The 22,020-nt window shown below is 48.6% G+C and overlaps 4 protein-coding genes across 6 annotated transcripts; 3 read left to right on the top strand and 1 right to left on the bottom strand.

Moving 5' to 3' along the window:
* The first annotated feature begins 3,429 nt into the window (after positions 1 to 3,429).
* LOC109779392 (antimicrobial ginkbilobin-2-like protein) lies at positions 3,430 to 4,427 on the top strand. The gene has a single exon (XM_020338005.4). The coding sequence runs from the start codon at positions 3,493 to 3,495 to the stop codon at positions 4,204 to 4,206; it is 714 nt and encodes a 237-aa protein (XP_020193594.1). The 5' UTR covers positions 3,430 to 3,492; the 3' UTR covers positions 4,207 to 4,427.
* Positions 4,428 to 9,526: 5,099 nt separating this feature from the next.
* LOC109779400 (F-box protein At4g00755) lies at positions 9,527 to 14,143 on the top strand. Its single transcript, XM_020338015.4, has 5 exons — positions 9,527 to 9,871; positions 9,965 to 10,372; positions 11,379 to 11,557; positions 12,838 to 12,956; positions 13,465 to 14,143. Exons 1-5 carry the CDS (start codon positions 9,724 to 9,726, stop codon positions 13,946 to 13,948), a joined length of 1,338 nt encoding a protein of 445 aa, XP_020193604.1. The 5' UTR covers positions 9,527 to 9,723; the 3' UTR covers positions 13,949 to 14,143.
* A 1,819-nt stretch (positions 14,144 to 15,962) lies between these two features.
* On the top strand, positions 15,963 to 18,568 carry LOC109779401 (26S proteasome non-ATPase regulatory subunit 11 homolog). Its single transcript, XM_020338016.4, has 2 exons — positions 15,963 to 16,117; positions 17,038 to 18,568. The coding sequence occupies exon 2, from the start codon at positions 17,052 to 17,054 to the stop codon at positions 18,330 to 18,332; it is 1,281 nt and encodes a 426-aa protein (XP_020193605.1). The 5' UTR covers positions 15,963 to 16,117; positions 17,038 to 17,051; the 3' UTR covers positions 18,333 to 18,568.
* Positions 18,569 to 18,910: 342 nt separating this feature from the next.
* LOC109779402 (dihydrodipicolinate reductase-like protein CRR1, chloroplastic) lies at positions 18,911 to 21,718 on the bottom strand. 3 transcript variants are annotated; one of them, XM_020338019.4, is made up of 10 exons: positions 21,384 to 21,718; positions 21,156 to 21,278; positions 20,988 to 21,062; positions 20,820 to 20,885; positions 20,254 to 20,349; positions 20,048 to 20,164; positions 19,790 to 19,882; positions 19,555 to 19,656; positions 19,400 to 19,486; positions 18,911 to 19,320 (listed from the first exon to the last, which is right to left on the bottom strand). In XM_020338019.4, the coding sequence occupies exons 1-10, from the start codon at positions 21,612 to 21,614 to the stop codon at positions 19,288 to 19,290; spliced, it is 1,023 nt and encodes a 340-aa protein (XP_020193608.1). In that variant the 5' UTR covers positions 21,615 to 21,718; the 3' UTR covers positions 18,911 to 19,287. The 3 variants fall into 3 exon arrangements, with proteins under 3 accessions (XP_020193608.1, XP_040243599.1, XP_073353272.1); XM_040387665.3 differs by having other exon boundaries at positions 18,911 to 19,150; positions 19,248 to 19,320; positions 20,820 to 21,062; positions 21,384 to 21,716; XM_073497171.1 differs by having other exon boundaries at positions 20,820 to 21,062; positions 21,384 to 21,716.
* Positions 21,719 to 22,020: the final 302 nt, after the last annotated feature.

The following is a 22,020-nucleotide window of genomic DNA, read 5'->3' as shown; positions in this document are numbered from 1 at the left end:
CCTCAACTTGTCAAGTTCCCCCGTGATGTGCCCGGTAGTGCCGGAATCTGCATACCAATTTGTGTCAATCCCGTAGGAGTTAGTGATGAGGTTGGCCTTCTTCTTCTCTTCATGGTCATCCTCATAGCGGTGCCAGCAGGCCCTTGCACCTTTGGCGTGATATTTGTAGCAAATTTGGCACTCGGGATAATCCCCTTCAAGTTGTTGTTACTATTGCTGTGGAGGTTGTTGTTGGTGTTGCTGGTAGCCGCCGCCTCCACCGACGCGAGAAGGAGAGGGAGAGGCACGATCGCTGCGGCTGCGCCCTCTGTTCCCTCGCCCGCGACCTCCGCTGGTGCGGGCCTGCCCACGACCTCTGTACATGGCGTTTGCAGACGAACGGAAGCCTGATGGTTCGTCGCCCAACATCTCCATCCTCTGACTGAATGCTGAAATCTGTGAGAAAAGGTCAACAGTGATCGAGCTCTTGATTGCACCGACTACTGCAATGATGGGATCATAATCCCGATCAAGGCCGGCGAGGATGTAGTCAACCATTCCTCGTCGGTTACTGGATGACCCGCGGCTGCAAGTTCGCCTCCAAGGCTCTTCATCTTGGCGATTAAGGAGTTGCTTGACATATTGGCTTTCTTGGTGTTGGAGATGGCGATTCTCAAATTAGTTATCCGAGATTGAGACTGCGCAGCGAACAACGTGGTAAGAGCAATCCATAGATTAAAGGTACTCTCCTTACCGATGACTTGTGCAAGGATTTCTTAGGTCGGCGAGTTCAGCGGGTAGCTCAGAACCTGCTGATCCTTCGCCAGCCACAGACCGTACAGAGGGTTGGGCTCCATAGATGTGGTCTTGTCGGCCATCGTGACCTCCACCGTTTTCGGTGGCTTGGCATCGCTGCCATCAAGGAGTCCGGTCACTTGCGCACCTCGCAGTGCCGGCATCACCTGTGCTTTCGAGAGAAGGTAGTTCCCCCTTGCGAGTTTCTCTGTTGGTGGAGCACTGAGTATGAGGGCGACGGTGCTTGAGCTTCTAGCCATGGCTAGGGTTTTTTTTGGTGTTGGCTAGATGATAGGGAAGAGGCTAGGCTCTGTATAGCATGTAAGATTGGTATGATGAAGCATTCCTACTCTCCTTGAGGGAGAGCCGCAGGTGTTTATTTATTAAGGTAGAAACTTGCCGTGGTAAGATAGATCCATAGATTAAAGGTACTCTCCTTACCGGTGACTTGTGCAAGGATTTCTTGGGTCGGCGAGTTCCGCAGGTAGCTCAGAACCTGCTGATCCTTCGCCAACCACGGACCGTACAGAGGGTTGGGCTCCATAGCCATGGTCTTGTCGGCCATCGTGACCTCCATCGTTTTCGGCGGCTCGGCATCGCTGCCATCAAGGAGTCCGGTCACTTGCGCACCTCGCAGTGCCGGCATCACCTGTGCTTTCGAGAGAAGGTAGTTCCCCCTTGCGAGTTTCTCTGTTGGTGGAGCACTGAGTATGAGGGCGACGGTGCTTGAGCTTCTAGCCATGGCTAGGGTTTTTTTTGGTGTTGGCTAGATGATAGGGAAGAGGCTAGGCTCTGTATAGCATGTAAGATTGGTATGATGAAGCATTCCTACTCTCCTTGAGGGAGAGCCGCAGGTGTTTATTTATTAAGGTAGAAACTTGCCGTGGTAAGATAGATCCATAGATTAAAGGTACTCTCCTTACCGGTGACTTGTGCAAGGATTTCTTGGGTCGGCGAGTTCCGCAGGTAGCTCAGAACCTGCTGATCCTTCGCCAACCACGGACTGTATAGAGGGTTGGGCTCCATAGCCATGGTCTTGTCGGCCATCGTGACCTCCATCGTTTTCGGCGGCTCGGCATCGCTGCCATCAAGGAGTCCGGTCACTTGCGCACCTCGCAGTGCCGACATCACTTGTGCTTTCGAGAGAAGGTAGTTCCCCCTTGCGAGTTTCTCTGTTGGTGGAGTAAGGGTGAGGGCGACGGTGCTTGAGCTTGTAGCCATGGCTAGGGTTTTGTTTTGGTGTTGGCTAGATGATAGGGAAGAGGCTTGGCTCTGTATACCATGTAAGATTGGTATGATGAAGCGTTCCTACTCTCATCGAGGGAGAGCCGCAAGTGTTTATTTATTGAGGCAGAATCTTGCCGTGATGTACAAGAGATGGATTAGGAATCCAGCTATTACAAGGAGATAGAAACAAATACGAGAGAGAAGAGGTAGAGAGATAGTTGAGATTACATAAAGCTGTGAGACAAATACAAAGAGGGGTGATCAACATTGATCCATCGGGATCACATGACACTTGGACATGCATTTGGGGAGATGCCAAATTTAAAACCATAACATATTATAAATTCTACTTCAGAGATGTAGTTGCTCATGATGCCTTCAAGTGGTTATGGAAATCCAAAAGTATGCCCAAGATCAAAGTATTTGGCTGGTTCTTACTGGCTGACCGACTCAATACCAGGAACATGCTCAAAAGGAGACACTTCAATATTGGAAACAATCTAGACTACCTGCTATGTGGTGATCACGTTGAGGAAACGGCTGAACACTTATTCTTCCAATGTAAATTCAGCCAGGACTGTTGGAGAATACTCAATATCCAATGGACCCCTCATGACCATATATAGACTGGAACTAATCAAACAGCAGAAGATGCAACACCCCTGCAAAATGATGATGGATATCTTCCTAGTGTCTGCTTGGAGCCTGTGGAAGGAGCACAACAATAACTATTTCAGGAATGTGACACCCACCATTTCATCCTAGAAGCAAAGATTCAAGACTGATTTTCCCAATCTAAGATATATGGTCCACCACACCAAAGTGCAGCTTGTCCCCCCAATCCCTTCTTGACTATACAAAAATGTAACTTGTTTACCATTTTAATATATATGCAGTAAGAGCCTTTCCTGCTGTTTTCATTGTCGAAAAAAGATTACATGAAGAATATTTCTCAAACTCTATTACAGAGGAGCAGAGTTATGCTCTCCCCGCGACTGTCGCGTGCTCGGATGGCCGGAGCCAAGCTCGAGGTTTGCTAGGCGGATATCCAGACTCCGGCAAAGCCTCCAGGTTTGCTATCACTTTGCCGGTTCGAACGTCTGAAAGCGTCCACGAAACGGTTGAGGATAGCACTCAATTGGAAAGAAAAAATGTCTAGACTCCCGAAAACATGACATACACCAGTCTCTGTCCGGCCGGGTCAGCGTCAGCGTTGGCGGGTCGCTCTCGCACGACTTCTCTTGATTGGCGGCTTGCCCAGTCCCGGCCGCGGATCGGGTAGCGGCGGCGCATGCGACCTCGTCCAGGAAGCGCCTAGCCTACCTACCATGGTCCAGCGCCAGCCCCAACCTACTCCACGCGTCCAACGATTTAGACCACGCCGGTCCGGTCGCCTTGGTGCTTCTTCCCTTCCTTCGCTCACGGTCACACTTGTTTATATATCGACACCGTGCAAGTGTGCAACCAACTTGCTCCACTCACCGACCGGCCATGGCGATTCTTGAAGCCACGCTCGTTCTCCTCCTCCTCCTGGTAGCACCGGCGGCCGGCTCCGACGACGCGCTCGCCGCGTCCTGCTCCGGCGCGCGCAGCTTCGCCGCCGACAGCCCCTTCGCCAGCAGCCTGCGCCAGCTGATGTCGCTCCTCGAGACCAAGGCCCCGGCCATCGGGTTCGACATCGGCACCTCTGGCGGCGTGCACGGCCTGGCCCTCTGCCGCGGCGACGTCCCCAGGACGACATGCGCCGAGTGCATCCGCTCCGCGGGCGCCCAGGCCCAGCGCCTCTGCTCGTCCAAGAAGGACGCCGTCGTGTGGCTCGACGCCTGCATGCTCCGCTACTCGGACGAGCACTTCTTCGGCGAGGTCGACGCCGACCACAGCTTCGTCGTGCCGGGCGGCGTCCAGGACGCGGCGAGGTCGGCCGAGTTCGACAACGAGGTCGCCGGCATGATGAAGAGGCTCACGAGGACGGCGTACCTCTCGCCGCTGCTGTTCGCCGCCGGGGCGGCCGAGGCGGTCGCCGGGACGCGGAGACTGCACGGGCTCGCCCAGTGCACCAAGGACCTGTCCGGTGGGGACTGCAAGCTGTGCCTAGAGGCCGCCATTGGTAAGCTGCTGGCGAGAGGGTGCGCCAAGGAGGGAGGGATGGTGTTAGGCGGAAGCTGCAGTTTGAGATACGATCTGTATCCCATTTTTGATTCCTAGCTAGGTGGCGGTACCTTCCCTTAATTTGTTGTTGTAATTAAGGTGTCCACTCTTATACCCACATGCATTGTTCATACAAATTCTCATGAATATATTCAGATACAAGAAACTTCAGTTTATGTTTGTAAAACAAAACAAGGGTGGGAACTAGGAATACTATCTGCCGAATATAAATCACTTTGACATTCTTTGCTTTCATGCGATTGGTCGTTAAATTTAACACTCTCTCCGATTAATATTAATTGTTGCTGTTTTAATACAGTACAACTTTAGTATCGGAAGGAGAACTATTGCATTTTTTTCTCTTTCTATTTTGCATTTACGACCATTGAATTCAAACAGCTAATCTTTGTTCAACTGTTGATTGAATTCAGATTTTAAATTTTGTTGTAAGGTAGAGTACATCTTGTGCCAACCCTCGAACAATTCTAATGAATTTTTCAACTTTTTGATATGCTCTCATTTATGATATGTTTCACCAAGTGGATGAAGTGTGGTGAACATACTTTGAGCAATTCAATTTTGCGTTAATACTTCACACAAAAGAAAAAGTTTGCTTCATTCAACATTTGTTAGTTTATTTTCTGCATGAATGAAAAATAGTTGATGGTGTCTTCGAATCTACTCCCTATGTTCCCTAATATAAGACCTTTAGCTTTTTCTATGTAGTCAATGTTTTGAAATAGCTAAATGTTCTTATAGTAAAGAACGGAGGGAGTAACAAATTAATTGGTTTCCATCATAAAAGAGTGGCAGTATATAGCCATATCATGGTTGTTGACAACTTGACATGGTGGCATGCATAAAAGGTTCTGTTTTGGAATAATTTAGAAAAGGGCAAAAAAAGGCAAGTTAATAAATAGTAAAAGTTAATTTTCTTTGAAAGAGCTCCGAGAGCATCTACAACCGCACCTACCTAGTTTGGGTCCTCAAACATGCGTGAATGTACCCTGTCAATGCTCAGGCGCGTTCGTTTTGATCCCTCATTTTTCCTACAAAATAATCACGCTCCTACTTTGAACCCCCAATTTTTTTCTACTCGTGACATTTCATCGAACATGCTGAGTGCGACACTGCTGGAGCACGTGGAGAGCGCGCACAACAGTGACATCACCCGTAGAACGCACTGCAGCTCACGCACTTACGGCACCTGAAGAACGCATTGCATCTCACGCACTTTCGGCCGGAGCACGCACCCAACGACAGCACACGCTGTCTGGCCGGAGCGCCCACGTAGCGGCAACACACGCGGCCGTCTGGCCGGAGCGCGCATCCTGCACACATGCTTCTTCCGTCCAAAAAAAGCTTGTCTCGAGCTTATCCCTTAACGGCTTCTTTAGATCACAGAATTTGCAAAACAAAAGGAATAGGAAAAATGAAGGCTATGGATTTTTCCAGAGGTCGGACCTCATGCGTAAATTTCTCTGGAATCGGCACCTTGGCGACCCAATCCTGAGGAATTGCAGTGACCCAATCCTGTGATCCAAATGCATTCCATAGAAAACAACCCTAAGGACTGATATCCCGTGAGAATCATGTGAAAATCCTTCAATCCAAAGAAGGCCTAAATGGATGTATCTAGCACTAACTTGATGCTAGATACATCTATTTGAGGGACAAGTTTTTTCGGACGGAGGGAGTACATAACACACACAACATCTGCACACAGCAGCAGCGGGCGGAGGGTCGAGCCCGAGTAGCGCGCACGTCAGGCTGCTTGAGGCTCGAGGCGCACGTCGGCCGGCACATGAAGCTACGGTCTGGTCTCCAGCCCGGAGCGCGGGCGAGCTCCTGCGAGGGCAGGCGAGACTCTGGTCCGGCCCTACGGACGAGCTCCGCCGTGGCGAGCCTCGACGCGGGGCGAACTCCGGCACCGGCACCCGGCGACCAGCACGCGCAGACGCGGCAGCCACGGACGGGAGAAGCAGACGCATGCGCGGCCAACCAGCCAGCACACGGCGGCCATGGACGCGAGCAGCCGATGCACACGCGGACGACCAACACATGTGGCCAGCTAGCCAGCGTGTGCGGCGACCAGCCGCCTCCTCCGCCCACGTTGGAGCCGCCGCGAGGCACCGCCCCCTTCGTTCTTGCCGTTGCCTCTTCCAAGCGAGAGAGAGATGAGAAAGGAAGAAGGATTGGGTGGCTGTAGGTGTGGGACCATTTGGAGGGGGCTGCCCGGACTTGTTCGGGCGTGTCCGCTAACTCCTTATATTATCCTCATATATGGTCTCAGTGTGAGGTACGCCGGTCAGTTCGAGTTTTTAGGGACGAAATGGGGTTTAGTTGGGTCACTGTTTTTAACAGGACCCTGATCGAGCGGATGTTGAGGGAGAAAATAAGGGTCCGGCTGTAAATACTCTAAGGATGACCGAGTTTACATATTCTAACCAGTGGGCCAAGGTGCTAGATAGCAGTGAATAATCACCAAGGCTACAGACACAAGTCATAGCGAAGCCTCCTCCGCATAGACATCAACAACCTTCTTCTCGAATACATGGCAGCCCAAACCAAGGTGCGGCTCAGCAACACGTGAAAGACAAACAACGTCCGCTCATCCCCGGTACTATATCATCATACATGTGCACGATCGTGCAAAGAACCACATGCCTAGTGACCTCCCCTTGATCAGTAGAGCACACGTTTTTGTACCTCTCACCAGTAGAAAAATAGCTAGCCGCAACTTAGTCGGTGGCGCGGCATTCTCAATCAATCAAATAGTGGTGGTGTTAGTATATTTGGTACGTCAGCTTTATTTCTTTAGTGGTGGCGCTAAAAATTATTGTACGTCATTTGTGTTATCTATGTTATTTGTTTTGGGATGTACTTAGTTATGGCGTGGCCTATTAGACCCATGCCAACACTGGTCCATCTCCTTTACCTCTCATACTCAATAAAAAAACCTAGCCATCTCACATTCTTCTATCCTTTTAACCCCTCTCTCTCGACCATCTGCCACCGCCTCCTTCCGACCTCGCCGCTCCTCGCCGCCGGGACCTAGACGCTCATCGCACACACCGCCGGTGACAACAGGTTCGATCCCTCGCCTCGCGCCTCCTTCATCCGCGAACGTCATGTAATCCATGGATTAGGTTTTTGTTGTTGTTGTTGAATTTTAGTAGGGTTTCGCCCATGGATTGCTTTGTGTAGTAGTGTAGAATTCATGGATTGCTTTGTGTAGAAATTTTAACAGTGTAGAATCCATACTTAGTAGAAATTTAGTAGTGTAGAATCATGGATTGCTTAGTAGTGTAGAATCCAATTTAGTAGTGTAGAATCCACGGATCACTTTGTGGGGAGAATATCATACGGAAACCAACATTCTGTGGAAACCCACCACGAGAAAAGGATATTTTAAAGTTTTTAAAAAATCTGAAAAAAACACAGGATGTTAAGAGGATGATTTTTTATTGCCACGCAAAATTTCAAGTTAAAACACATTACGAGATGTGAGCTATGAAAAAGAAAAATCAACATTGAATAGTGCCGAACAGTAATGTCACTATTCAGGGCTGAATTTGTCTTTTTCATAACTCACATCTCGTAATGCGTCTCAACTTGTAATTTTGCGTGGCAACAAAACATCACCCTCTTAACATCCCGTATTTTTTTTTCCAGATTTTTCCAAAACTTTAAAATATGGTTTCCACGAAGTTTTCATTGAATATTGGTTTTCGTATGATATTCTCCCCGCTTTGTGTAGAAATTTTAGTAGTGTAGAATATTTTTTAGTGTAGAATCCATACTTAGTAGAAATTTAATAGTGTAGAATCCATGGATTGCTTAGTAACATAGAATCCATACTTAGTGGAACACGATTCAGTAGTGTAGAATCCATGAATTGCTATGTGTAAATGAATTAGTAGTGTAGAATCCATATACCGTTGTTCCTCCTACGCCTGCTGGAACACCGATAAAGGCGTCGGCGTAGGCTGCACCTCCGTCGTGGCGGCGTTGTAGTGCGTTTGCGCCTGCTCCATGGTGAAGTCGGAATCCACATGAGGCTCAGGAGCTGGGGCGATGTTGTCGGAGCCCGTCTCCATCGTAGTGTCGTCCTCGTCGTCGGAGACTTCGAGCGAGCTGGCCGGCAAGCCGGCCTCGATCTTCCTGGCATTGCCGGCTCTGCCAGGCGGCCACGACATGCTTCATCTTTATGGAAAGGCTCTCCCACAGAGCTTCGCCGCCTGCAGCGGCGTGAATGCGGGCAGCTGGCGCTGGACGGGAACGCACGCGGGTAAGGGATGAGGGATTTGGGTGGGCCGGGGTGGTCAAAAGCGGGCATGGGAGCGGTCCGGACTCCCGCAAAGGCCCCCTCCCCCACAGACACACGTTTGTCTTTGGTTTGCGGGAGAAATTACGTCCTGACCGCGTGCGGACCGATACAGGACCGCGTTAGATGGCTTTCGTAGTCCGGAAAACACGGTCTAGACGGATACGGTAGGTTTGAGGGTTGGCGTCGGAGATGCCGTAACACCAACAAATTGTTGTTGGCGGGAATCACCCACACCGAGAAGAGCATCGCTGCAGCAAGAAATCGTCTGCACTGCCAAGTGGACTCCATCAAGGGAATCCTCCTTGGTTTCTAAGCCGCTTGAGCCACCCGGGTTGTCCGAAATCTTATACCAATGAACTAACATTGGCCAATACGGCAAAGTCCTTGAGCCAACGAGATCTTCATCGGCGAAGAAAGATAGCGTCACCCACAAACCATTGGGAAGGAAGAAGATCATTAAGCATTTTGCAAAAGGCGGACGGGTATTGCGGGGAGTTTCCCGATAGTCCCCCTTGAACCCTTTGCCTTTTTTAACACGGTACAGACGTAAGCGCTCATATATACGCGCATACACTCATTTCTATGAATGCACACGCGTACATCTTACCACTATGAGCACTTTCAAGAAATTAAGCCGACATACCATTTTGAGATTTACGCGCATCGCCAAAAATCCTAAAATAAATTCAGAAAAATGCAAGCGTGAACCGAACTGGGCCGTGGCGAAAATGCGCGAGCGGCGGCATCTTTCCCCCACCGAGCGCGCGGAGAGACGGGGAGATACGGTACACGCCAAGGGCGCGGCGCGGGCCGCCCGGGCCGAACCGAAACGGCAAAGGAGGCAGAGACGGGGCGAGGACCCGCGCGGACCCGGCGGACGGGCAGGCACGAGCACATCGCGGCGCGGCGCCGTGCCCGGGACCGCCAGCCAACTCGGCGTGCCACGTGGCGTGCGGACCGGCGGGCGCAGCCGGACACGACACACACGCGCACGCACACGCGACGCGCCGCAGCAAAAGGCGCGGGGCCCTCCCCCTCCCTCCCTCCCTCCCCTCCCCCGCAAAACCACCAAAAAAAACCAGCGGCCGGTTGCCCCTCCCCCCTCCTCCCTTCCGCAGGCGCAGCCGCAGCGAGCGAGCAACGGACGGAAGCAAACGCAAAGGGGGAGGTCGGACGCGTTCCGCCGTTCCATCCCACTCGCCGCCCCTCCCTTCCTCGCCGTGGTCGGGCGCGGCGCCACCGCCATGGCCATGTCCAAGCCGCAGCAGGGCGACCCCGCGGGCTTCCTCGACCTCGTCGGCCCGGACCTCTCCGCCTGCGTCTTCGCCCGCCTCCAGGACCCCGCCGACCTCGCCCGCGCCGCCACCGTCTCCCGCCCCTGGCGCAGATTCGGTCCGTTTCCCCCCTCCCCTCCCCTTCCCCCTCCATACACAAACAGTTCTCTTGCTAGAAATGGATGAGAACCTCGGCCCCTTTTGCGCGCAGTGGAGGGGAACGGCTTCCTGAAGAAGGTGTGCGTGCGCAAGTTCCCGGAGCTGGCCGTGCTCACGGCCGCGGTGGAGGTGCGCAGGTCGCCCGCCCCCGACCCCGGGCCCGTCGATGCCAACGCCGCCGCGCAGGCGGAGCACAGGATCTACTCCCACCTCTACGGCGCGCTCGTCGCCGCCGGGCCCCCCGCCGACTGCATCCTGCACTGCGTCGGCGCCTCCAGCACCGACAACTTCCCCGACGAGACCATCGACAACACGCTCGAGCCGCAGGACCGCGTCAACAACCGCTTCTCCTACTGGTCCAGCGCCGGCCAGGACGACCCCAACGTGCCCGAGACGCTCACCTACAGGCTCGCCTCCGACATCTGCGTCGTCGACGAGATCAGGATACAGCCCTTCAAAGGTAGTCTTCTCTCTTCTTATATAAACAACTATATATAAGGTGACTGACATCTGAAATTGACCCTCAGGTTAATGCTGCGCCATCAGTCATTTCATTTCTGTGTGTGCTCATGCTGTCGGATGCTTTCCGACAGTGAATCGGACCGTTTCATTGTGTCGGATTCTTTCGGACCGTGAATCCGACTCCGACCGTTTCGTCGTGCCGGGTTCTTTCCGACAGTGAGAATCGGACTGTTCGTTGTGTCGGATTCTTTCCGACCGTTTATTTGTGTCGAATTCTTTCCGACGGTGAATCAGACCGTTTCGTGTTGTCGGATTCGTTCCGACCGTGAATATGAACATTTCGCCGTTGGCAATAAATAACCCGTTGATGGTTGTTTCGTAAAGAACAAATCGGTCCAGCGGGTCATCTAGGTCGACACGACAAATGAGTCCGTGCCGTTATCGAAGGCGCGAAATTTTAGGTTTGAAACTTTACATAACTCTACATCCAAAACGACACGTGTAAAGGGGATTTTAGAAAAGACTAGCAATCTTGTTCCGCAAGTTGACGCAGCTACAGGATCTGGCGAGGATAATTAGGCAATTGGCAGAATGATAAGGAATGTAGGCATTGATGTCAATAGGATTCTGAAAGTCGACGTATCTAGTTTAATGGAAATTATGGGGTGGACAAACCAAGGATATACAGTTTTCAGATCTGCCTATAAATGGAACAGTATATTAAGTGTAGAAAGCTTCTTAGCTAGCCAGAACAATCTACCCAATGACGTTACGTGGATTGGTGACTAAGGGGTTTACCTATTATAGTCTTAGGTAGAGCTAAATTAAGTTAAAAGAAGGAGGTCCATAACACCACGTAAATTAATGGCTATATTTGGTTAATACTCCCAGGTGGTTGAGCAATGCAAAGTAATGTATTTTGTTAAACATATGATATTGTAAATTTTCTCCCTTGGTTACTTGTCGGATGATTGATTTCATTGCCTTTTGTTTCCAATTGCCAGCATTCTTTCAGATTGGGCATCCTATATACTCTTCAAAGATGGTGCGGTTCCGGATGGGCCATTGCAAACTTCCTCGTCCATCAGAGTCATTTATCACAGATGATGATGATAACCAAGCAGTAATTGCTGATGAAAACTACATCTGGACTTACACCTCGCCTGAGTTCCTTATGTTACAGGTGATTTTGTACCTTCTCTCTTGTTGACCTATCTACAGATTAGCAAATTGACGAATTCTATTACTCCCTCCGTTTCTTTTTACTCTGCATCTAAAATTTGTTTGAAATCAAACTATGTACAGTTTGACCAAATTTATCTTAAAAAATATTAACACTTACAATAGATAAGTTATATAATATGAAAATTAATTCCATGATGCATCTAATGGTATTGATTTCATATTGTGAATGTTGATATTTTTTTCATATATAATTGGTCAAATTTTACGAAGTTTGACTTCTAACAAATTGTATATGCAGACTAAAAAGAAACGGAGGGAGTATTAAACTATTTATAGCCATTCCGCCATGATCAGTTTCTTTAACTGGAAGATATTATTGACTTCATTTCATAAATATTGGTCATATCTTACCAAAAACAAATGATGAACTACTTTCGCATTTTGCGCCTGCACACTTTCCCTCAATATTTCTGTAGCTTCACATCAACCCAATCACATTGACATTTTTTAACCTACACCAACCACACAATCATGAGGGGCATGAAGCTCTCAAAAAAGATTGCCTAAATGGCTAAATAGACACACGTTGTTAAAAATGCCAAGTACTGTGAAACCGAGAAAGCTACAACCTGCATCCTGGTGTAAATAGCAAATGTGTATGGTCTCAGAGCCCAATTTTGAAAATGGTTTTGTTTCACAATTTCAATAGGATTTATTATTGCTTGAGAGATCATTCCTGTAACCGTCTTGCAAGCTAGATGAAGTTGATTTGGACGTATATTGGGGCAAGCAGATTGAGGAAGAAGGCAAGCAGGAGAGATTACTGTACTAAAGCAAAGGATCTGCTGATTAGTTCAGTTCAGACATGGTAACTGCAGAGCGCAGCAGTTGCACCTGCCAGACCAGAATAGGAATTGTCAGAATTAGGAAGGGTCAATTATATGTAGAATCCAAGCTAACTCATAGTGCTTTGTATCGCTTGATGCTACATTTGAGATAATAAAAGTGTCCTTTATCGAAAAATATGTACTCCCTCTGTTCCCTAATATAAGACCTTTTAGCTTTTTCTTGATTCGTATGTATCTGGACACATTTTAATCCCTAATATAAAACCAGTTAAGGACCGGCCTGGTACCCAATATCAAGCATGCTTGTTTTCCCCCAGCTGGATGCATTTTTTGCGTTATGCTATCAGTGATATTGTATTGATAAAATAAATCAACATGCTGTATTGATGTTGCAATGACCTTACTGATGCCATCTAATTTGGTTTTACAGGAAAATAAACTGCAGACGTTTAAACTCCCGCGCCCAGCCCTGTGCATTGGTGGCGTAGTAAAGATTGAGCTGCTGGGAAGAGTGCAGAAACAAGCAACAGATGATAGGTATTACATATGGTAAGTTGAAAATGATGTTATGCAAAGAATATGGCATGGTTATTCAAAATTGGAGATTAGATGTAATTCCACTACTGTCAGGCTGGGTCAAGGCAAGTTTTGGCTTGTCCAGACATTGGCCAGCCAAATTTTGGCTGCAGACCAAGAATGTCAAGCTTATTATTGTTCAGTGCCACCTTAAACAATGAAATTGTGCACCTCGCGGCCTTATTTTTGCTAAATGATGATTACCATGCAGTTTGTCCTTGCACTTTGTTCTTTTGCGCATGTAAACTTTTTGTGGAGCTTGTATGTGCAGCATTTAGAACTTAGAAGATGCACTTGACTATTCGTTGCCTGAACACGAAGACATGCAAATTCCCAATGGTGTATACCTTATGACATGCTATCCTGACACCCTGAAGTAGAGTTTGCTCTAAATATATATGTTCTTGGAACATTTTCTTGGGTATGTAGTATGTACATCCACAACTACTCACTGACCTATCTCCATTTTACCTGTTCACAGTGTCTGCCATGCTCAAGTGGTCGGGCGTTCGCTCTCACCAGTGTTCATGGTCGACATCAACGACTCGGCTGGCTACTCCATCCTCAAGCACCTGCCAGAGGCCAAGAACCTCAGCGTGGAGGAAGTGATGCAGGACAGCGCTAGTGACTCGCAGGAGTGGAAGGACGCTCTGGCCAGCTACAGGGAGACGAGTCATCTGGCCACCGCCCTCATGAACGTGCTCCACGAGGGGGCCGCGCACCCCGCGCAGGACCAGCAAGGGGACGCGCCGCACTTCCCGCATGGCGCGGCGCTTCTGCAAGAGATCCAAGCAATGCAGGGAGATGCGAACCTCATGCAGCAGCTGCAGGTGGACGCGCAGCTCCTGTATTTGCTGCAAGACGGTGTGCTGCAACTGCAGGACGATGAAGATGGTCTACAGGCCATGGACGAAGATGATGATGCGGACGGCGGCGGCGTGTCGGACAACGACCCCTTCGCCTAGGCTGGTGATGCAGAGAGAGTGAGTGAGAGAGACCGTTCGTTTGTTGTTGTGAACTAGTGGACTTGTGAACCAACCCTTGTATGAACTAGCCGGGGGTGTATAGTTGAGAGTATACAGACAGCTGTTGTGAACTTGTTGTGGTCGTCCAGACAGGGTTTAAAAGAGTTTAAAAGTCATGGTTTGCGACTTTGGTCAGTCTTGGTGCTTCTGATAAGCTGTGGTCCGTTCTATGTTCTTGGTTTGTTGTTTCGTCCATGATGCTGCATCCGTCTGATGGATAACGCAAGAGCGATGGAAGCTGTTGCTCCGACGAACTAGCTGGGCGGTTGCCGGTGGCAGTCATGGTATAATTGCACACTTATACTTGAATCCTCCTCGACCTACCTCTCATGAGGAAGGAAAATATCTAGTGCTACCACCCTCTTATATGTTGCCATACTACTAATTGAAATTGTTGTTTTAAACATAGACAAAAGGTTTTGCCTCATTCATTAATTAAGAAGGAGCTTAGAGTACAGATCACTGGCTCCACAACATAGCCTGTCAGAAAAAGACTACGTACTTATAGGGATTACTCTCACGGCTCCACAACATAGCCTTTCGGAAAAAGATTACATACTTAATAGGGATTACTCTCGCGGCACGACGGTGCTCAAGTACCTAGCCCTTATGGTGCCCAAAGCTTGGCCTCATCCTGAATAAGCATGAGAATGTAGAAAGGTTGTGTCGCTTTCTTTGTGAAAGCCATGGCCATCCGGTTTGCAGTATCGGTCTCGACACGATGGTCCACCAACTCTTGGCAATGCGCTCTACCACTTATTGATTCATTTCTAGAGCCCCTAATCCGAGCCAATCCTTGACCATTCTCCAAATGCCAAAAGTGAACCGACATTTGTAGAACAAGTGGGGAGCCGTCTCGTTGGTCCTCTTGAAAAGGGTGCATAGGCCACAATTTGTCCATTCCCTCTTTTTGATAACATTGATATGATGATTATATCATAACACAACATTTCAAATATATGTTCAAGTTTCACATGAAGAAACAAAAAAGACGAAGATGATTCATTTTTGTTCCTTAGAAGCGTAGATCGAGTTTGGATTTGATTTGTTTGTGCTAAGATTTGTATCGCCGATGTAACAAAACAAAAACGTGTTGTCACTTTTTGTTAATCCGAGAGTGTGGTAGTGCCACATGTAAAGGCGTGGCACCACTGAAGATTCATATAAACTTTTTAAGGCATCGTACCAAAGCAAAACTGTAAATTTGACTCCTTCGCTCCTGCCTCCTACAACCTCCGAGTTAGGGTTTCCCTGCCTCCCGGTGGCGCCGTCGCCGGCCCGCCTCGTCTCCTATGGTCCTTGGATTATGGAGGTGCGGTGGATTCCGACCCTTTCTGGCGGGAGGGCCCCGTTTTTAGTTATTTTTTTGTAGTTTTTGTTATGTTTTGTGCCATGCTCAGAAAAACGAGGTGGAGGCGGCTTCTTGAAGATGTAACAAGGTCCTCCCTGCCTAGCCCCCGTCTCGGCGATGTTTCTAGCGTCGTCGGAGTGCATGTGGAGGTGTGTCTTCAGCGAATCTCGTTGGATCTGGTCGGCGTTTGTCTTTGGTGGATCTGCTTCTATCCGGTCTTCGCTTGTCTACGTGTCTACAAGTTGGATCCTTTCGATCTAGACTTCTCTTCATCGGTGACAATTGTTGTTCTGGTGCGCTGGTCCTATGAGGCCTTAGCACGACGACTTCCCGACTGTCTAGTACAACAATGTTTGCTCGGCTCCGATGAGGGAGGTGTGATGACGACAACGCGCCTTCGTCTCGTTCCAGTGCTTGTAGTCGTCGCTAGGTGGTCTTCGGAACTGGATGTAATTCATAGTTCTAGTGTTATTTGTACCACCTTGATAGTTGATGAATAGATTCGAAGTTTTTTTTAAAAAAAACTGTTAATTTGAAACCTTGCAATTTATACGTGCCCTAGATTCATATTCAAAATCCATCTATACAAAGTTTTTTTTTAAAAAAATCCATCTATACAGGACGTTCTTCCTCTCCCGACTTTCCCCGACTCCTTCGGTTCCTCACCGGTCACCCCAACCCCTCAGGTCTGAACCCTCTCGCGCCGCCGCCGCCGCCGCCCCGTTCTCCCTCTCGTCGCGCCTCCGCCGGCCTTTCAGGTACGGCCCCCCTGCCATCCGCCGATTAGCTAAGCCCCGCTGGTGCCTCCCCGATTTTAGGATGCGCGCGGCCATCTAGATCCGCCGATGGGGCGGTGCCGACGGCAACTGGATCTGCCGACGTTGTTACTCCGCGAAAACCCGCTGCTGGATCGACCTACTCGTTCTGGAAGCCTGTCGAGCTTGTCAGCGTAGAGAGAAACTGGATCTTGCTGAGGGCGGCACGGTTCTACCATGCCTTGTGTCTGTTTATCCCTATCCCTGGGTTAGGGTTCAGGGGTTCTGGTTATGGCAATTAGGCTTGACGAGTTCCTGTTGCAGCCTAGCTTGGTGAAGGGCAATTGTCGATTCTACTGCCGATTTGTTAGAGACGCTGGTGTAGCACAGGGTTTCACCGATTTAATTAGTTCATGCTCCGACAAACACGTCTACCTGAATTGGACACCATATATATTTTGATTTATGCCAACTTAGCACCCCGGATGATTCCTTGACAGTATGGTGCTGGAACGCTGTTGAGACACACGATTCTGCCCAGTGTGGCACTCTAGGTGCTGTCCTGTAAATCTGAATAATGGTGCTTATATCATCGACGATGACTCGGAACACTAGTAGCCACTTTGTACTGAAGATTTTTGTACGGCGTGTGTTTCCTGACATTTCATGGTATATGTGGGTTCATTTGCCACGATCAGCTACTCCAGATAGTGTTAGAACTTAGAACTAACTTGGTTAGTGTCGCTAAAGTAAACGACATCTGTAGTGGTCGGGGTTTCATGCACACCCTTGTGTTCTTCATCTGTTAATTGGAGGTGCCGTGGAGAAAATTCATAAGTTCACTTAGCATTATGTATTGGCATGTGTTATTAATTTGATATTCTGTAACACCTCGTAACTTGGCATTTGTTTTTTGTTTGCAGTTTAGGGTGGGATCATGTCTTCTGCAATGGAGTCATCGTACCTTCCTGCTACTACTGAGTCAATTGAAAAAGCTCAGGAGGCTAAGGATGCTTCAGAGTCAATTTCGATCCTTTACCGCGTGATCCAAGACCCGTCTTCATCTGCAGATGCACTGAGAACAAAAGAGCTTGCGATTACCAACCTTACAAACTCCCTCACTAAAGAGAACCGTGCCGAGGATCTGCGAAATCTCTTGACCCAGCTGAGGCCATTTTTCTCACTGATTCCCAAGGCCAAGACTGCAAAAATTGTCCGTGGAATCATTGATGCCGTCGCCAAGATTCCTGGAACATCTGATCTTCAGATCTCGCTCTGCAAGGAGATGGTGGAATGGACCCGTGCAGAGAAACGTACCTTTCTCAGGCAGCGTGTGGAGGCAAGGTTAGCGGCCCTTCTTTTGGAGAATCAGGAGTACACTGAAGCCCTGACCCTCCTTACTGGACTTATCAAGGAAGTCAGGAGACTTGATGACAAGTTGCTTCTTGTGGACATTGACCTTTTGGAAAGCAAACTCCACTTCTCTCTGAGAAACCTGCCTAAGGCCAAAGCTTCACTGACCGCTGCAAGAACAGCGGCGAATGCCATTTATGTCCCACCAGCTCAGCAGGGCACTATTGATCTGCAGAGTGGAATCCTTCATGCGGAAGAGAAGGACTACAAAACTGCTTACAGCTACTTCTTTGAAGCATTCGAGGCATTCAACGCACTGGACGACCCAAGAGCTATCTTCAGCTTGAAGTACATGCTCTTGTGCAAGATAATGGTCAACCAGGCTGACGATGTTGCTGGAATAATCTCATCAAAGGCCAGCCTGAAGTATGTGGGTCCTGATGTTGATGCTATGAAAGCCGTAGCCGATGCCTACTCTAAAAGATCTCTCAAGTACTTTGAAACCGCCCTTCGTGATTTCAAAGCGCAGCTGGAGGAGGACCCTATAGTCCACAGGCATCTTTCATCTCTGTATGATACCCTTCTGGAGCAGAACCTCTGCAGGTTGATTGAGCCCTACTCGAGGGTGGAGATCGAGCATGTCGCTCAGATGATTGAATTGCCAGTTGACCATGTCGAGAAGAAGTTGTCACAGATGATCCTTGACAAGAAATTTGCTGGTACTCTGGATCAAGGTGCTGGTTGCCTCATTATCTTTGAGGAGCAGAAAACCGAGGCTATCTTCCCTGCCACACTCGAAACAATTTCAAACGTTGGGAAGGTTGTGGACAGTCTTTACATGAGGTCCGCGAAGATCATGGCTTGAATACTAGTGCTCACATGATAGTTTATCTGTTCGATATGGTTTCGTCTTGTTACACTGTTCTGTTAATGTCTTTCAAGACATTTAATCCTACCAGTTTGACACTTTAATCTGCATGTTGGGTTTTTTAGTTAAAAAATCTACCTTGCTCACAAACGGGATGGTTGGTTATTGCTGTATGATTGAAGTGTACCGTGAAAACTAGATGGTTCAAGATGAACCATGTTATGCTGCTGCGACATTCTTTTGTGATAATTTTTCCATTAGCATTTTTTTTTGCCTGCGTATGGCATAGATATGCTGCATATACAATGCTGAGAGGTTGTATGGCTTTTCTTTGGCATCGGCGGTTAATATGTCGAATTTGTGCATGGATTGCCCTGGGATTCTCATCTGCGCTGAGGATATATCCTGCACTATTGATGCAGCTATGAATATTTGAACCAATGTTTGTAGTTACAAGGCTCCTGTGTGATTTCTTCATGCCTTGTAGGCAGTGATTTCTGTCTAGCAATCCTGTAGTGCTTTCAGAGTTGTAGACGAAACCAAGTTAAAGGGTACACTAGAGTTCCAAAAAAAAGTTGGTACACCGGAAAGGACCCGCATCATAGCGTGACCGGTATCATTTATCTCTATGAGTATGGTTCTGAAAAAGCCTCTAACAGTATAGTAAGCCACCAGGTATACACATGAGAGCTTGTCATCAGCTTGCTCATTGTCTAGACCTCTATCAGAAGTGTCATCTTATGCATGGAGCCATTCTTTTCGAAACTCTGCATCGCGTTCTTAGGTCTCGGATCCGCTTTGTCGTTGGCACTTATCTGATTATGAGCCAAGGAATTGATTTAATCCTATTTATCTCTTATGGTGAACAGCTGGAAGATCAAAAACTGTAGTTCTCTTCCTCGAAAAAATGACCTCTAGTTCTCATGATATGTGAATGTGACTTGATCATTTCCTACAAGAACTTCTCCAGACCATAAATCAAGTTCTGCAAAAGATGTAGCGATCTTTTCAGTGAATAAGACATTGTCTCATGTACACCACATGAAAAGTGCAGTGCCAGTTACCTTCAGGCGTATCACCTTCCGTATTGCCAGAATCAGTCCTGGCATTAGGCTCTGGATGTCTGTAACATCATGCTTCAAGGTGTAAACCTGAAAATAATGGTATTGTCGTCAGTTAATCCAAAGTTCAGTCAAAAGTATTATTACAGCTTAAGTACCTCTCCGGGGCCCGACAAAACGACCGACGTGCTCGACGCAAGCCCTGGAAGAACCATGCTGTGCACACGCACCCCATCTTCTCCAAGTACCTGACCTCTTGCCTTTTCAACACTAACCAGTCAGTTTGTGAAGAACACATCATTTACTGTTTTCAAGTTGTTATTATAGAGATGAAAATTGATAACTCAAATGCACACTGAAAGTAGAATTTCTGAATATTTGTGCTGCGCTTACTGGATTATCGGAATCCATATCTTGTCTGTTGTAGATCTGACCAAGATCAGATATGTTATTCGCAATCTGTATCGCATCTGGCGATGGCAAGTCCTGTCAAAGCCAAAAACATCAGTCTAGCAGTCTGCACATTGCTGATAGCACATCTAGACAACAGTATCTATATATTTTCCTGATGGATGCGCACTGTAAACGTTTTCCTTAGGCATGCATATCATAGTGAATGCAGAGGGTTAACTTGTCGGGAGTGCTTCGTACCGATGGGTTAGGTCTTGATTCCACTATCTCCACGTTGTTGTAGTGGAATGAGGCCTGGATTGCAGCTTGCTGAAGGAGCACCGAGCCGATCGACAGCGTTGGCGCGACCAGGCAACCCTGGTCATGAAATCAATGTAAGGTTGCATGTTTGAATATTCTGATCATGGTGAATTTTAGAAACAATCGAGCAGTAGTAGTAGCCTTACCATGCTTGCCTTGTCGCAGAATGCTGACAGTTCAGTTACTGTATCCATCTCGATTTTCGGAACGTATACGACACTGCTTAAGCCAAATGCTGCTGCCTGCGTGAACCATTTTTGGGTGGCCAGATAGTGTATTAGTAGATTTCATCCAAGTGTTCATTTTTTCCGATAAAGGGTGAATTTTATTGGCTCAAAATGCATCCAGGTGTTCATGGAGAGGTTACAGAGTCTGAGGCGTGTATCAATGAATCATTAACCTGAAAAGCTAGCATCCACCATGTTTCACAATTCAGTTCACATTCTATAAATAAAGATCTTATTCTGCATCTTCTGGGACTGGGAGTACCAACTTCTCCCTCCGTCAAGAAATATAATAGCGTTTAGATCACTACTTGAACAGCGTATGAATTTAGTCCCGAATGGCATTACAGTACCAACATTGTTGTGGTTTCTGACATGCTTTATTGAGGTACTACTAGTATTGGTTTGCTATTTCCTACTTGAATCTGCATTTGCAATTCTGGATGCATGCCCATGGAGCTCATACATAAATTCATTGGATAATGTACCTGCTTGACATTGTCATAGACAGATGAAGGTTCACTGAAATCAACAACCACACCGGTCGCTCTTGTCTGAAAAGAGCGGAATCTGCCTGCGGTCAGTGAAACGCGCACCCGACAAGAAGCACATGATAGATAAATCATCATTCCACGGATGAAGATGCTAATCGATACCTGCGCTATGGAGCCGAGAACCATGGTGAGATCGTTGAGCACCGGGATCTCCAGGGCTTCTTCCATGCCACTTAGCTGAAGAAACAACACCAGCACTCACAAACTGAAGCAGAGCAAAAAACAGAGGCAGAGCACACGGGAACGAGTGGTGGGCAAGCAAGCACGCACCTCTCCTGCATCCATCCCGATGCACTGGGTGTCAATGGCGCCCGCGAGCTCCATCCCCCGCGCCCTGCTCACCGCCGCGATCGCCGCCCTCCCCATCTCCTTGGTCGCGCCGACGATGACCACCTTAAGCAGTCAGTCGCCACGGGAACAGCAGGGCGTCAGAGACGACAGTCCAAGCAGAAGACAAGCAAGCGGCCACGACTCCCCTTCTGCATGTGGCAGTGGTACCTTGATTGTGCTCTGCGACGGCGGCGCCTGCGCGGCGGCGGCGGAGCAGGACACCCTGGCGGCCGCGTTTCTCCTCGGGCCGCGCGCTCTGGCGCGGTGGTGGTGGACGGAGTGGCGGCATGACGACGAACCGGGCGTGCCGATGCCGACGCCGACGCTGTCTTTGCAGGGGGTCGTGGAGCAGGGGAGGAGGTTCAGGAAGCAGCGCCCTCCCATTGCCCCGTGGCTCATGCTCCTGTGAGCTATCTTATCTTGTTGCCAAAGCTGGAAACGCCCATAGTGAGTGAGCGGGTGGCTTGGGACGAGTGATCACTTGGGCAGCAGCAGCTCACACAGTCACGCTGCATGTTTGTTACAAGCCTCTTTAAATCTTAATTGATCTGAATAGTTCTCTTCTGTTTGGAAAACTGAAAGCAAGCAAAGTTCTGAATAAAACTGCTACTAACAAACACTGAAAGATCGTATCTATTTCAAAAAGAAAAGATCATAGTATAAAACGGTGGGGGAGGAAACCTCGCCAGAGGAGGTGATTGCGTGGGCGCGCGCGGAGATGAACTCTTCCTCGCCGGCGAGTAGAGCCAAGTGGAGAGCGTTCTGGTCTCTCCAGCCCTCTCTCAGATGAGCTTCGCCGGTGAGA

The sequence above is a fragment of the Aegilops tauschii genome, chromosome 4 (genome assembly GCF_002575655.3).
Source record: "Aegilops tauschii subsp. strangulata cultivar AL8/78 chromosome 4, Aet v6.0, whole genome shotgun sequence".
NCBI classification, from domain to species: domain Eukaryota; kingdom Viridiplantae; phylum Streptophyta; class Magnoliopsida; order Poales; family Poaceae; genus Aegilops; species Aegilops tauschii.
Note: the sequence above shows the minus strand (reverse complement) of the source record. Positions and strands in the feature narration are given on the sequence as shown.

Excerpts from the sequence above, each read along its gene's own strand:
- LOC109779392 (XM_020338005.4), top strand. The coding sequence starts at position 3,493 with ATGGCGATTCTTGAAGCCACGCTCGTTCTCCTCCTCCTCCTGGTAGCA.
- LOC109779400 (XM_020338015.4), top strand. The coding sequence starts at position 9,724 with ATGGCCATGTCCAAGCCGCAGCAGGGCGACCCCGCGGGCTTCCTCGAC. Across the intron at positions 9,872-9,964 it reads CCGCCCCTGGCGCAGATTCG|TGGAGGGGAACGGCTTCCTG; the intron begins GTCCGTTTCCCC and ends TTTTGCGCGCAG. Across the intron at positions 12,957-13,464 it reads GATGATAGGTATTACATATG|TGTCTGCCATGCTCAAGTGG; the intron begins GTAAGTTGAAAA and ends ACCTGTTCACAG.
- LOC109779401 (XM_020338016.4), top strand. The coding sequence starts at position 17,052 with ATGTCTTCTGCAATGGAGTCATCGTACCTTCCTGCTACTACTGAGTCA.
- LOC109779402 (XM_073497171.1), bottom strand. The coding sequence starts at position 21,614 with ATGAGCCACGGGGCAATGGGAGGGCGCTGCTTCCTGAACCTCCTCCCC. Across the intron at positions 21,279-21,383 it reads CGTCGCAGAGCACAATCAAG|GTGGTCATCGTCGGCGCGAC; the intron begins GTACCACTGCCA and ends TGACTGCTTAAG. Across the intron at positions 20,165-20,253 it reads TCTGCGACAAGGCAAGCATG|GGTTGCCTGGTCGCGCCAAC; the intron begins GTAAGGCTACTA and ends TTTCATGACCAG.